Source organism: Podarcis gaigeae, assembly GCF_964106915.1.
Source record: "Podarcis gaigeae genome assembly, chromosome: 14".
NCBI classification, from domain to species: domain Eukaryota; kingdom Metazoa; phylum Chordata; class Lepidosauria; order Squamata; family Lacertidae; genus Podarcis; species Podarcis gaigeae.
In genome coordinates, this window is record NC_139690.1 from 35,764,738 (window position 1) to 35,780,307 (window position 15,570).

General features: G+C 47.1%; 1 protein-coding gene across 1 annotated transcript in view; it reads right to left on the reverse strand.

Annotated features, from left to right (window-relative positions):
• Nucleotides 1–15,570, reverse strand: part of DNAAF8 (dynein axonemal assembly factor 8) — a 91,079-nt gene that overhangs the window by 71,566 nt on the left and 3,943 nt on the right. Inside the window, exons 5-9 of the mRNA XM_083710808.1 lie at nt 8,689–8,791; nt 6,479–6,620; nt 5,894–6,040; nt 2,009–2,110; nt 52–387 (exon numbers count right to left, since the gene is read on the reverse strand). Coding sequence (XP_083566934.1) covers nt 52–387; nt 2,009–2,110; nt 5,894–6,040; nt 6,479–6,620; nt 8,689–8,791 — 830 coding nt within the window. The remainder of the gene's footprint in view (nt 1–51; nt 388–2,008; nt 2,111–5,893; nt 6,041–6,478; nt 6,621–8,688; nt 8,792–15,570) is intronic.

Here is a 15,570-nt window from a genome sequence, read left to right on the forward strand (position 1 = left end):
GGCGAGATATACTGTAAATACAGTTAATATCTAAAGAATATTCCAGGCTACCTTGGGTATCCTGTGTCTTTGTCTGCAGTATCTTGAGGTGTCTCTCTGTTTGATCCTTTCTTGGTTTCTTCCTTGAGTTCTCTTGAGCTCCTCACCACACTGTTAAGATCCGGAGCAGAGAAGCTTCTTGCACTAGATTCTGAATTCCCTGGCCCTGTGGAGGTCGGTCTCCTCAGTTTTAGGCTCTGTCTTCTCCTGACTCTCAGCTGGTCATTTCCTTCTGAGCTCTTGAGATTCTGGCACTTTTCCTTGTCCTGGGCAACAGATGAAGACTGAGATGTCTTGCGAAAGTAGCGGAGCTGCTGCAGCAGAAAGCTTTTCGCAGTGCAACTCTTGCTGTGAATTAAAACAAAAGAGCTGCTCAATCAAGCCTTACCTAAAAGATCCTAACTCCATGGGAGTTGGTTTGAACCGTTTTCTGCCTCACTGCCTGGTAAGGGCATTAAGATCAGCAAATTGAACCCAGTTACACAGCCTGGTCATTATTAGCTTGTGGAAACACAGAGGAGGGCTCTACCACTGGTAGCAGGAGCATTATAGAATGCCCTCTCTGTTGGCATCCGTATTGGCATCCCACCAGCTTTTGAAGATGCACTTGTTCCGGCAACTTTCTGAACCTGAACTGCCTGACCCAATTGTTCTTTGAATTGCTTTAATTGTCATGATTTTAAACAGGCTTTTGTAAAATAATAATAATAATTCTTAATTCTGGATGTTTTTAATGTTCTCATGGAATTGCTTTATTTTGTATTTAAATTATGTCTGGGTTTTAAAATTGATTTCTTGCTCACCAAAACAAGATGTTCTGAGCATGTAGCACTAATCCTGACTGCACTGGCTGGCAATTAGTTTCCAGGCCCAATTCAAAGTGCTGGTGTTGACCTATGAAGCCTTCCATGGCTCAGGACCTCAATACCTTAAGGACTGCCTCTCCCCATACAAACTGATCTGGACCCTACACTTAGCCTCTGAGGTCCTTCTTTACGTGCCCCCTCCCTGAGAGTTCGGAGGGTGGCAACACTAGAACAAGCCTTTTCTGTGGTAGCTCCCTTTCTGTGGAACGCTCTTCCCAGAAAGGCACCATTATTGCATGCCTTTAGATGCCAGGCAAAAACATATGTCTTTACCTTTGGCCATTAAAGAATCTATGGCCAGTTAAAAGTGAGGGGACTGTTATTATGGTTATTTTATCTGTCTATCATTATGCTTTGTATTATGTTTTGATCATTATGCACTGTAGAATCATAGAATTGTAGAGTTGGAAGGGACCATCACCTAGTTCAACCCCCTGCAATACAAGAATAAAATGTGTTCCTAATGCTGTACGCCTCCCTGGGATCTTTTGATAAAGGGTGGTATATACATTGAAATAATAATAATAATAATAATAATAATAATAATAATAATAATACTTGCAAACCACTTAGAAGCCATTTGGGTATGTAAATGGAGTACAGTATTATTATTGTTTATTATTATTATTATTATTATTACTATGCAAAACACTCCTATTTACCCAGGGCTCTGATGGCTGAAAGATAGTTCACTCAAGGCACTCCTCCAAAACACACTGTTCCTGGCAACCCTGAGATCACTGCTTGAGAGAATATTTTCCACCATTTTTAGAATGCTTTTAAAAATATTTTCCATTATTGATGTGTTTGCCACCCTGGGCTCCTTCAGGAGGAAGGGCAGGATAGGAAACCTGTTTCATACAGGAACACTCACAAAAGAGCCCAGATCAGCTGCAGTGCAGTTGGCAAACCTGAGTTTGGTGCCAGATAATCTGTGAAAAGGCCCTTAGTGTTCAGTTTTTAAAAGCCAATTTAGCAGCGCCTGTAAAGCTCTGTGTCAGTTGGTCTTCCTTGTGACTGCAGAAGAGGCCTGGCTCTGGAAAGGCATCTAATTCTTGTCACGTTAGCAGTTCATGGAAATGTGGGGTGTCTTTATTCTGTACCGTGATGGCTGGGGAAACTCTTTCATCCCCTCTTCCACTTTCTCTCGGTCTGTCACTTCCATTTCCTCCTCCTCCTCCTCATCTGTGGAGCTGCCACTCGAGCTACAAAGTGAATGAGAAATCCCATTAATGCTTCATTACTGATTGCTCCCGTTCTCTATCACAATACCCAAAGACTGGATCAGAGCGTTCATGCCACCAGATATTGTTCGTAACAAGTTCAATGCAAACTGGGAGTTGAAGAGGCATTTCTGCAGCAGATATCCAGGAGACATTGGGGGGGGGGCATGTTGCTCAGTGGGAAGACAGGGGAAGGCAAGCACTACTATGCTATAAGATCCACTATCCTGTAATATTACATATGTCTGTTCTACTGATGAAGCCTAGGATGGTGAAAAAAGGCAAATATTCTGGAAATCCTTGTCTTAGACTCTGTGAAAGGATTCTGTGGAACAGTAACAACCCTTCATGTGGATTATTGGACTCTAAGAACAGACAGGTGGTATAGATACTTATACATGTGTGCACCTTATGCATGAACTAACTAGAAAATGAACTGGTCCACTGGGTCTTGCTTTTTTCTTGAACTTTATGAGACTTCTGTGGAAATCTACAATTTGATACAATGAATAGTATACCTTATTTATTCAAAAGTATAGCCGGTTACGTCTTGTGTGTTTATTGAGTATGTTTCACGTAACCATAGGTTTGTTGTTGTTGTTTTGCTCTTTAGCATAGGCCACTAGGCACTGGTGGAGAAGCTTACTTTAGTCTGAGGGCCGCATTCCCTTGTGGGCAAACTCCTGGGGGGCCACATGTAAATGATGGATTAAGCCAGAGGCAAAAGTGAGGAGAACAACAATCTCGTAACCCTTGCCTTTATGTGGAAGGTTGCATTCCAGCCACACAAATGCCATGGGTTTCTTTTACCCCTACACACACACACACACACACACACACACACACCTCTTGATCATCTATCTAGATATGCAAGAAGCAGTTTTGCAGCTCAAGGACACATTGCAAGAAGGCAGAAGCACTTGAGGAAAGGTGGAGTACGTCCAGTTTCAGAAGTGGCCTGGGGGCAAGGAGTTGTGGCCTGGAATGTGTCCTGAGGGCTGGACAGAGAAGTCTGGAGGGCCACTTTTGGACTTGATGTACTTGAAACTCATTTCTGAAAACAGCACACATAATGAAGTGAACAGCATTGCTTCCGCATACCTCTAAAAGGGTTCTTCTGCACAATCTGATGTAGTCGGAACTAAAAAGGAATATTGTGTGCCCTTTCATGCTCAGAACTCAGTTTTTAATAGTTAGAAGAGCTGCCTTGCAATTTTGTTTTATTTTTACCCACAGAATATTACAGGCAATTGCATGAATGACTACTTTATATTTATGGCTTATGATAACAGGCAATGTAATTAAGCCCCTTTGCCCATGTCTACAGTAAGCTCCTCCTAACTCTTGATTAATATTGCCCTTGGGCCTTTTTCATCTCCCTTTACTATTCTGGTGCTGGGAATCCTTCAATCTCAAGGAGAAAACAAATCAGCAGCTCCCCTGAGATCCTCTGTCAGAATGGTTCAGTACTGCGTTCCCAGAATTCACAGAGAGGCATCATCCAGCACTAGTGCATTTAAAAAACAATCCTGCTATTTCAGAGACAATAAAAACTGGTTTCCCAGTTTGCGTTTTCTTAAAATCAGCCTTGGTCATGAGATGGAGTGTGACAGGTGAATCTGAATTGAATTCATATTGCCATATTAAATACAAAGATCAACAGAACTGCAGGATGTGGACATAAGACAGGGATGGGGAAGCTGTGACCTTCCAGATGTTGATGAGTACGAACTCCCATCAAACCCACGAAGCAGGGCCAATTACCAGGGAATGCTGAGAGCTGGAGTCCAACAACATAGAGGGTCATAGATTCCCCAGCCCTGGCACAAGATGATTCAACAAAACTGGCTGTCTAAAGGGGGGAGGGAAATATCCACCATTTCTCAGTTAAGCTTGAGTTATGGTGGATACAACTATGAGCAAAACATAGCCTTTGTATGACATGGGCATCTCACAGAAAGGGAGAATATATTTACAGCAAGCTGCCATATACCAAGTCACAGATGACTGGTCCATCTTGGTCAGTACTGTCTACAATGACTGGCAGCAGCTTCCTAGAGTTTCAGGCAGGAGTCTTTCCCAACCCTACCTGAAGATCAGATGTTGTGGAACTACAATTCCCATCATCCCTGGCCATTGGCCATGCTTGCTGGGGCTGATGGGAGTTGCAGTTAGTTCAGCAACATTGTGGAGGGTGGGTGTCCCCCACACCTGCCATAGACACTGGGTGTTGAACCTGAGACCTTCTGCATGCAAAGGAGATGTGCTCCGAGTACTCAGGACTTACTTCAGAACCTGGACTTGTATGCCGGCTTGTAAGGATGATTCACTTGGCAGGCACAAGACACAGGGCCTTTTTATATGGAAGTCCTCAGACTACAGAAATCCCCAATTAAGTGTGCATGGTCTCAGCACAACCAACCTTTGGCTTTACCTGCACCATACATTTAACACACTATAATACTACTATAAACAGTTATGCCCCCACCCCAAATTGTAGGAACTGTAGTTTGTTCAGGGTGCTGTGAGTTGTTAAGAGATCCCCATTCCCCTCAAAGATCTGAGAGAAGCCCAGCAACCTGCCCAGATTTGTGAAGGGTGTTTTCCGGGACTGCCAACCAGTTAAAATAACGATGTTGCTTGATAAAGTCAGTTCAGTTTAAATGCATTTTCATGGTGTCAGACTCTCACAATATAGGTAGCTTTCTGCAAAAGAGAAGAAAGTGTACCATAACATGCACAAGCTACTCCTCATCTCCAGAAGAAAAGGCCATCTTTACTCTCTCTCTCTCTCTTTCATTCCAGCAAAATGCCAGAACCAACTCAATATCCCCTTGACTTGCAGCCCTGCTGATCAAAATGAACCCTGCTAGCTGACCAACAATAGCTCTAGTTCATTAACCTACCATTTATACTGATTACTGCTGACAGTCCTGGTATTTCCCACACAATTCTTCTGCTGGAAATCAAAAGTCTGGCTCCATCGGACATGTGTCTAATGAGAAGGAAAAGAGGCCCTGCCAAGCTGGAAAAGGACCTAAGAAGCTGCCTTGTGCCAAGCCAGACCAACGGAGGAACAATAGGAGAGATTTGATTTGGTTCACATTCAAATGTGAACCTACCTAATTTGCACTTTGTGAAACATCATGCAAACCAAAAGACAACCATCCTTCAAAATTCAAACTTTTCAAAATTTTGCAGTGCTGTTCTCCAGCCAAGCAGTGCGCACAAAAAGGCATAAAGCACAAAGATGCACACATCGGTGAGGGGAAAAAACATACAAAAATGCCTTATATTAGAGAAAATTGCTCTACAAATATGTGCTTTTTAGGCAAAACTGCATACAAACACGTGTCTACTAGGACAAAATTTGCACTAAAATGCTGGTGAGTTTTCATGAGGACTTTTAAAGAAATCAATCAATCACAAACCAATGTGGAAACATGGAGAACTAAATGTAAGACTGGGAAAAGGAATGGTCAAGGGCCAGGATGATGGAGCTGTAGTTTAGCAAAATCTGTGAGCCAGAAGTTCTCCACACCAGTTCAACCGCCTAAACATGTGTCCTGCCACTGAGCTACGTGCTCCCGGAATACAGTACTGGTCTCATGAGGTGGCTACTGCAGCTCCTCCACCTTCAGTTGTTGTTAAGCCCTAGGATGGATTAAAACATCCCATATGATGATGTTAGTTCTCACACTACAAGGGTGGTGTTTGCTTCTTCGCTGCCTCTGATCCCACAGATGTTAACATGCTGGCAATTACCTTTGCTGCTCATCAGCCAACGACTCAGACCTCTGAGATGTTGTGTCCCTTAGATCGATATATACCGTTGGCGGCTCTGGAAAACGTTGCAGTTCAATTGGAGGAAGGCTTTGGCCGTTCGTCCATGATGCCAGGGTGGGTACATCTCTTGGGAATACAAATCATTGTGTCAGTGGATTATCCACCATCACAAAGTAAGGCACAGAATAGATTTTCTTAAAATAATTTCTAAACATAACAAGAAGTCTGTTGTATAATGTTCTAGAAAAGAAAGCATCTCCTATTGAATTTTGTCCATGACAGGCATGTCTACACTACAAATTTAAACCAATTACAAAATGGTTTAGTTGACATTGCTCCTACACAAGGACTGCCAGAAACTGCAGTACTTTGCAGAGGCTAAGAAGAAGAAAATTCTTAATTTTAAGAGATCTTATTGGGGGCAGGAGAAGCTATAACAATTAAACCAGCCTTACATCCTTGGCCCAGTCCTGGAAACTACCCTTTCTTTTGTTGGAAGTCTTTATCATAAGCATTGACGTCAGGTGTGTACAAAAATGAATTCTGAAAGGCTTGAGGACCTACCTCCCATCTCCCTGGCACTCACTGAAGTTGGGAAACTTGGCAAGGCACCTCCTGCGGTGTGAGAAAAATGCCCTTGACTGCTTGAGGCATAGCTCTTCTAGCTTTCCCATGAGCCTTGTTTGTGACTGAGCCCTGACAGCTTCTGAAGGTGAAATAAAGAAGAGAAACACTCAGTCCAGCTGCCGGAAAGAATTTCAATGTTAGCATCATTATGATTTCCCCAAAGGACATGAATGGGAGGGATGGTAAAGTGAGCAACATCGTTATTCAAGAAAACTAGAAATTAAATCAGGCTTCCCAAAAGTGAAGTGCCAGACCACCAAGAGAGGTGCACACAGAAGCCTGGCCGGGGGGTGAGGGGTGGGGGGACAATGCACAGGGAGGTTGGAATCTATTGCAATCAGTTGGTTCTCTGGCAGAATTTTAAGTTTGGCTGAATGCAAAAGGCTGGGAAGAGCAATGCAAGATGTAGATGGGGGAGATACAAGTGTGCAGAAGCAGTATAAATCCATTACCCAAGTTGGAGGGGCTTTGGGGATGAAGGGAAAGCTGCAATCTGACAGATGGTAGCTCCTATGGCCTGGGGCATTTTGGAGGCAGAGGCAGAGGCCTTTGTCAGTTGGTGGGCCACTTTTCTCTGAGGTTTTGCAGGGCACGTGCCTGCTTCCCAGATTTTCTAGGAGCTATACAAGGTCCTGAAGGTATACAAGTATACCTGAAGGTGCGTCTCCACCCCCTTCGTTCAACCTAAGGTCCAGTGGCGAGGGCCTTCTAGGGGTTCCCTCACCAAGAGACATGAAGTTACAGGGAACCAGGCAGAGGGCCTTCTCAGTAGTGGCGCCCGCCCTGTGGAACGCCCTCCCATCAGATGTCAAAGAAATAAACAACTATATGACATTTAGAAGACATCTGAAGGCAGCCCTGTTTAGGGAAGTTTTCAATGACTGATGTCTTAAAGTATTTTTAATCTTTTGTTGGAAGCCACCCAGAGTGGCTGGGGAAACCCATCCAGATGGGTGGAGTAGCAATAAATTATTATTATTATTATTATTATTATTATTATTATTATTATTATTATTATTATTATTAGTATTATTATTAGTATTATTAGACAGGTCAAACCCCAGTCTTCAATATGATGCTGTCAGGCCAGGTAGCCAACACCACTCCACTGCTCTCTGTCAGGCTATTCTTCCTCAGACCCAGTTCTTTTGAATCCTTGCATGCTCCTCACTTCACTACAATCTGTCTTTTAGGATTTTGTCCCCCTGCTCTTGCCCTTTGGACTCCCATAACTTTCCTAGCGTTGATGGATAATTCTAAGAAACCAAAACATCAATGCGGTTTTGAAAGGTTCCATCTGCCATCTTGATTCCAATTGGCTTCCAACTGTATCCAAACATAGGGGGGGGGGGACTGCTCCTTCATCTTGTGAATCACCATGCCAAATTTGACTATAGTATCTTAAGAGGTGCTCAAATGCAGGCGCAATGAACAACTTTCCCATAATGAGCTGTACCCAATTAAGTTCTTCTCAGAGCATATCCATTCAAAATAATGGAAATGTGTCGCGCTTCAAAAGCCCTATAAAACTGATCCAGTCAGATCTCTAGCAAAATCTGACCCTTCCTCAGCAGCCCATTGGACGAGGAGGAAGAGATGGAGGAAAGAAAGGGCATGTCAGAGAGAAAGAGAGAGAGAGAGAGAGAGAGAGAGCGCACACGCAAAATGGTGACTCTACCCATCCCTGGTGGAAATTACACCACCAGGGAACGTGGCCATGGACAGAACAGAGGTTCTCTAGTCCTGCTGTAGACAGGCTGCAATTCCTGGTATAGTTCCCTGGAAGTGATTTCAATGAAACAATGGGACTTGTTTCTGAGTAAACCTGCACAACAGGGTAAAAAGCCTCTAGCCTGCTGACCAAACTTGGCCCGGCAAGCCATCTTGGGGGTAACCATGCCCAACTGTGGGTCAGCTAAGGGCAAGGCTTCAAAGGAACAATCAGGAGCTTAAAGTGACCTCCTGATTGTTCCTTTGCTGGAACAAGGCACATTCCCACTGCCCCTCTACAGATTTGGTCTGGCAGAGTAGAAAAATAAGGATCTGGCCCACTGGCCAGGAAACTGGAGAGGGTGGGACTCAAATCTGGCATGACTTTTGAACTCAATTTTGCAATCTGACTTCAGCTCTCATGGATGCACATTCACCATGGTTCACTGAAGAAAAAGCGGTTTCCACTGTACAATTTCTATCGCCACTTTGCTTCTCCAGGTCCTGTAGTACCTTGTCTAGATTCCACTTTTCAATGTCCTGAAAGGAGAACAGTTTGCAGTTGAATGGGGCCACCGTAAAGTTTAAGTTTGAAAGGCTGTTAGCTTTATCCTAATTTCTTCTAATAATACATTCTTGCATGCAATTCTGATGTATACGCACATTTTTGCAAGCAATTTCCCTCAATATAATACTTTTTTGTTTTTTTCAGTGATGCAGTTCAATGCACACTTTATACCAGTATATTCATTTTTATACATTTTGATTGGCTGGAGAATTGCACTGCAAAATTTGGAAAAGTTATTATTTCAAAGGATGGCTGTGGTTCCATTTGTGTATTATTTGGGAGGGTGTGAATTGTGAGATAATCAGCCGCCTATAACTAACATGCTTAGGTCTAATTAACGCATGAAGGGCTTAAAACCATAGAGTATGTTGTTCACTTCCGCTCACTTTGGGAGGAACTAGGTAGTCAGAACTATTGTTCTCCCCCAGTCTACTTGATGTATAGACGCTCCAGGTTGCTCCAGCTCAGACCGCATGGCTCTCACAAACCACTCTTGAGTTCCTATACCAATAATTTAGAAACTTTCACCACTCTGTAACTAAGCAACATTTTACCGCCTATACAACTTTTTCTGAATGCTCTATGGAAAAGCACATGAATCTGTCCTTCCAAGTAAATAATTTTTAACTTACTAAAGATTTGGTCTTTCCCTATGCTGGGAGAAGAGGGGAGTATTTTGCAAATCACTTGGAAGGGCATATTATAAGGTCTAATAGCCTATATTTCCAAGCCTGAATTTGTTGCAGGTTTTAAATCTCTGCTGGGGTTCCTTCACCAAAGAGTACTTGCTCCAAACTTGGATCTTGGAACACTGGCGGAGGAAGAGGGGGGCAGGGGGAGCGCATCGCCCCCAGCAGCGTGATCCTGGTGGGGTTCCATCGTGGCTGCTCCCCCCCCCCCGCCCGCACTGGGTGCCCCAGCGCACCACACCCCTGCGGGCAGTGCACCACGCCCCCAGAATGCATGCTACGCCCCTGCGGGCAGTGCATCATGCCCCCGGGATGCCTGCCAGTCCTGCCCCCACCTGCTGTCCACCCCTGGTGCCGGAGCCTGAAGCTCTGCCACTGTCTTGGCATCCAGGAATTCTCCTTTCTATGTGTCATTTTTTCCTTGAACCAACACGAATTCCACAAGTTCACCTCTGAACACAAACTGAATTTCTCCCCTATCCCTACCGACAACAGCACTGCCAATTGTTGAATCGTAGTTAAGCAAAGAGGGAATGGACTGACGGACTACACACTCTTTCTCCCATCCCCTACTTTGGAGGACAAATTGTCCCTAGAGGATTCAACTGCATTTACCAGTAATTGTTACATTGATAATGGTGTTAATCGTACTTAGAACTAAGTAACCCAGGTTCCCACATAAGGATCTGAAACCTGCCTACCTCAGTGTTTCCCAACCAGTGTTCCGCGGCACACTAGTGTGCCGCGAGACTTTGCCTGGTGTGCCGTGGGAGGGAGGCGGGCTCCATGTGCTTAGAGCAACAGGCTGCCGCCCCAAGCCTCGCGCCCGACGGGAGCTCCTGCCGGGTGCGCAAGGCTTGCAGACACTCGCCCGAAGCACGGGGCACCCTCCGGAGGGCTCCGCGTGCTTCGGGCAACAGGCTGCCGCCCCAAGCCTCGCGCGCCCAGCGGGAGCTCCTGCCGGGCGCGCAGGGTTGCAGACACTCGCCCGAAGCACAGGGAGCCCTCCGTAGGGCTCCCTGTGCTTCGGGCAACAGGCTGCCGCCCCAAGCCTTGCGCGCCTGGCAGGAGCTCCTGCCCGGCGCGCAAGGCTTGCAGACACTCGCCCGAAGCACGGGGAGCCCTCCGTAGGGCTCCCTGTGCTTCAGGCAACAGGCTGCCGCCCCAAGCCTTGCGCGCCTGGCAGGAGCTCCTGCCGGGCGCGCAAGGCTTGCAGACACTCGCCCGAAGCACGGGGAGCCCTCCGTAGGGCTCCCTGTGCTTCGGGCAACAGGCTGCCGCCCCAAGCCTTGCGCGCCTGGCAGGAGCTCCTGCCGGGCGCGCAAGGCTTGCAGACACTCGCCCGAAGCACGGGGAGCCCTCCGTAGGGCTCCCTGTGCTTCGGGCAACAGGCTGCCGCCCCAAGCCTTGCCGCCTGGCAGGAGCTCCTGCCGGGCGCGCAGGGTTGCAGACACTCGCCCGAAGCACAGGGAGCCCTCCGTAGGGCTCCCTGTGCTTCGGGCAACAAGCTGCCGCCCCAAGCCTTGCGCGCCTGGCAGGAGCTCCTGCCGGGCGCGCAGGGTTGCAGACACTCGCCCGAAGCACGGGCAGCCCTCCGTAGGGCTCCCTGTGCTTCGGGCAACAGGCTGCCGCCCCAAGCCTTGCGCGCCTGGCAGGAGCTCCTGCCGGGCGCGCAAGGCTTGCAGACACTCGCCCGAAGCACGGGGAGCCCTCCGTAGGGCTCCCTGTGCTTCGGGCAACAGGCTGCCGCCCCAAGCCTTGCCGCCTGGCAGGAGCTCCTGCCGGGCTCGCAGGGTTGCAGACACTCGCCCGAAGCACGGGGAGCCCTCCGTAGGGCTCCCTGTGCTTCGGGCAACAGGCTGCCGCCCCAAGCCTTGCGCGCCTGGCAGGAGCTCCTGCCTGGCGCGCAAGACTTGCAGACACTCGCCCGAAGCACGGGCAGCCCTCCGTAGGGCTCCCTGTGCTTCGGGCAACAGGCTGCCGCCCCAAGCCTTGCGCGCCTGGCAGGAGCTCCTGCCGGGTGCGCAGGGTTGCAGACACTCGCCCGAAGCACAGGGAGCCCTCCGTAGGGCTCCCTGTGCTTCGGGCAACAAGCTGCCGCCCCAAGCCTTGCGCGCCTGGCAGGAGCTCCTGCCGGGCGCGCAGGGTTGCAGACACTCGCCCGAAGCACGGGCAGCCCTCCGTAGGGCTCCCTGTGCTTCGGGCAACAGGCTGCCGCCCCAAGCCTTGCGCGCCTGGCAGGAGCTCCTGCCGGGCGCGCAAGGCTTGCAGACACTCGCCCGAAGCACGGGGAGCCCTCCGTAGGGCTCCCTGTGCTTCGGGCAACAGGCTGCCGCCCCAAGCCTTGCGCGCCTGGCAGGAGCTCCTGCCGGGAGCAAGGCTTGCAGACACTCGCCCGAAGCACGGGGAGCCCTCCGTAGGGCTCCCTGTGCTTCGGGCAACAGGCTGCCGCCCCAAGCCTTGCCGCCTGGCAGGAGCTCCTGCCGGGCGCGCAGGGTTGCAGACACTCGCCCGAAGCACGGGGAGCCCTCCGTAGGGCTCCCTGTGCTTCGGGCAACAAGCTGCCGCCCCAAGCCTTGCGCGCCTGGCAGGAGCTCCTGCCGGGCGCGCAGGGTTGCAGACACTCGCCGGAAGCACGGGGAGCCCTCCGTAGGGCTCCCTGTGCTTCGGGCAACAGGCTGCCGCCCCAAGCGGCATATAGTCAATATAGGCACAGAGTTAATTTTTTAAACATTTTCTAATGGTGGTGTGCCTCGAGATTTTTTTCATGAAACAAGTGTGCCTTTGCCCAAAAAAGGTTGGGAAACACTGGCCTACCTGCTCCCTTTAGACGGCTGATTCCCCTGCCAGGCTTAACTGCAGATAATGGTTAAATTGAAAGTGCCATTTATGGCAGCTGAGAGCTAATCATGGCTCTGTAATAGATAATCTGAAGCCGGAATCTAAACATGGTTTCAGCTCCTCTCTAAAGCATTTAGCAGTGTTATGGCTGATTCAATTGCATTTTTGTATTGTAACTTTTAAAACAGAAGAAAAAGGCACTTTCTGATTGTCCTGCGGAAAAGATAAAGTCCTATTCATCTGAACTAGGCTGCCAGGCTGCTCAACGGGGCGTTAGCTATGTTTCTGTATATTTGTTCTCAAATCACATGTGGAAAAAGGTAATAGGAACAGCATGTTTTTCATAATATGAACTCTTACGAGTGTGATGTTGTTGCTGTTATTTTTTTCCACGCCAGAGCTGTGGGTCTCTGTTATAATCTGACAGTTTCAGGGCAGACCATAATAGCATTTGCTATATCATTCTGAAGACGACACAAGACTGCCAATTACAACTCACTAGCATCACAGTTACAACAAACATGTAAATTCAATCCTTTCATTCTGATCCAAACAGTCTCAGCGCTGAAAGCTAATGCAGTTTCCATTGTAATAATCCCCTTTGTCTGTCACGCCATCTCAAAAGAGCTCTCTTCACTGTTTCCTGGATGATAAACCTCAAAGGAGTGAAGGAGCTCTGATTAGCGCTTCTCTAACAGGGCAGACTTTGCTTTTGGCAGTCGCCAGATCCTTCGATTTAATTTGTAATGTAAGACTGGAGCTAACTAACCGTGGTTTGGCAAAGGCGAGAAAGATTTACTGGCTGAAACAAGCGCTGTCTCTCCTGGGAAAGAGTAGGAGATGGAGAAAGTAGGACAACAGAAACTGCATTGGATCCCAGAACTTTGTCAGAGGAAATGAACAAATCTAGAGCAATCCTGTATGTTTACTCAGAAGCAAGGGTGGGCAAAACCTTTTCAGCCCAAGGGCCACATTCCCTCCTGGGCAACCATCTAGGGGCCACGTGCCAATGGTGAAGGGTCAGAGGCAAAAGTGGGGAGAACAATGGATGTTAGCTTTACCTTTGTACAGTAAACTAGTTTCTAAACACAGTCACACAACCCTCTTCATCGTCCATCCAGTCAAGCCAGTGTCATTATCAAAGTCCAGTATGAAGCAGGATTGGTAAGGAGCATGGCTGCAAGGGGGGGGGGGGGCTGAGGGGCTGCATTTGGCCCCTTGGCCTAAGGTTCCCCAACTGTGAAATCCAATTACACAGTTATTGTATATGGCAGCCTTCCCCAATCTGGTGTTCTTCCAAGTGCTCCTGACAGCAGGCCCAATGGGCAGGGATGATGGGAGATGTGGTCCAAAACATATGGAGGAAACTAGGTTGGGGAACACTGTCAAATGCTGAAATACATCAGTACAGTGGCTAAGTTTATGAGCTCTGAGACGGACGCTCCCCAGTTTAAATCTCACTTCAGCCATAGATTTGCTAGGGCTAGAGCAGAGATGGGGGCATCAGTGGCCTTTCAGATGCTGTTGGATTCCAGCTCCCATGGGCTATGCTGGCTGGGAATGATGAGGGCCTGAGTCCATCAGCCTCTGGAGGACCAACGGTTCCCCTTTCCAAGGCAATAGCTACGAATACAGTGGCACGAAGTGGGGAGACCCCTGAGGTAACAGGATGGACGCAGCACTATCTGGAAAACTAGTATAACAAGGAGCAGGTAGGGCTAGATCCTTTCTCCCTAATGTGGTTGGGTTTTCTTTTACTGGCACAGGGTTGGGGCTTTATTGGCAGGGAAGCATCTGATAATGGGACTCCTTGTCTGGTGAAATGAATGAAGCAATCCAAGAAAATGGCTAAATCAGACTTCCAGCGGTGGCAGAAATCTTGCCACTTTCACAGCTGGCATAAAATACTCACAATGCTTTAAAAAAAAATCAGAACAAATTACTTAAGATTTATTTCTTCAGCGTATAAAATCTCAAGAGGAAGTCTTACAAGAGCAATTAGACTGTCTTGGGGAGGTGTGATAAAAACGTTAAGCACAGAGCCCCTGCATAAGGCATGTATAATGCAACAGTTCCAAAACTATGAACTTCCTAGGTTGGGTTTTACAAGAAAAAGACCACCACAAAAACCTCATAGTAAGTAGCCTCCAGGTGGCTAACACAGCACCTTTGGGACAGGGATAGGTCATTCCCCACCCCCCTGCAGATAGCTGAAGGTGATTCAAGAAGCAGGCTAACTTAGCACTCTCTTCAAGAATAACCCTTTTACACAAGAGAAGTAGCTTGTTGCCAGACTTGCATAGCAGGGCTAGGGGATTGTCTCTGTGACATGGTTTTATTAGTTGCTTTCGTTTTAGGGGACTAAAATAAATTATCTCCTCCAATGTATCCTTCTGACACTGTCACATCAGATTTGCAGTTGGTAACACCAGCATCGTAATCAACCTACCTTACTTTAGTGTCTGCTCTTGATTAGGGATGCTTGAGGAATTTAATTCCATTTGTAGACCTCCCTTGCAACTCTCAAAGTAATGAGCGTATCAGAACCTAATTACGGTTAGGATTTCACAGATCTCCAGATTTTGCTCTCCTCAAAACCACCAAAATGTGTTTAAATGTTCATTTCAGGATAAAACGCATTTACAAATGCAAACAATAATATGCAACACATATTTAAATACTGTACAATTTTGCCATAAAACATGCATTGAAATATGTACTTAAATTTAAAAAGATCTGTGTGGATTAAAAAATTAATGATCACAGATTAATACAGAAATAGGATGGAATGGATTTAAGAATGAGCACATCTGAAATTGACCAATAGGCTGAGCTGTGCATCCCTACTCTTGGCACTGGCCTTGTCAGTTGGCCAGAGCTGATGGACTTTGGAGGAGATTAAGCCATTCTGACCCATGTTCATCGCATGCAACACTGTTACCGTTCTGCTGCATTTCTGCTTTGAATGAAAACTATGTTGTTTGGCTTGCTCTCAATTGTAGTGCAATTTGACATAATTAATTACATTATTCCACACCATCCATTTCAATACAAAGCAGACACAATGCAAATGGTGATGGTTGTGGGGAGATATCAATTAAATATCATTTGCAGACTGGAAAACAACAACAGTGGATAATACTGATTTCTATACATGGAACAAATAAGCAAACAATGACAATTTCCACTCCCATATCTGGTTCCATTGGGATTCTATGACA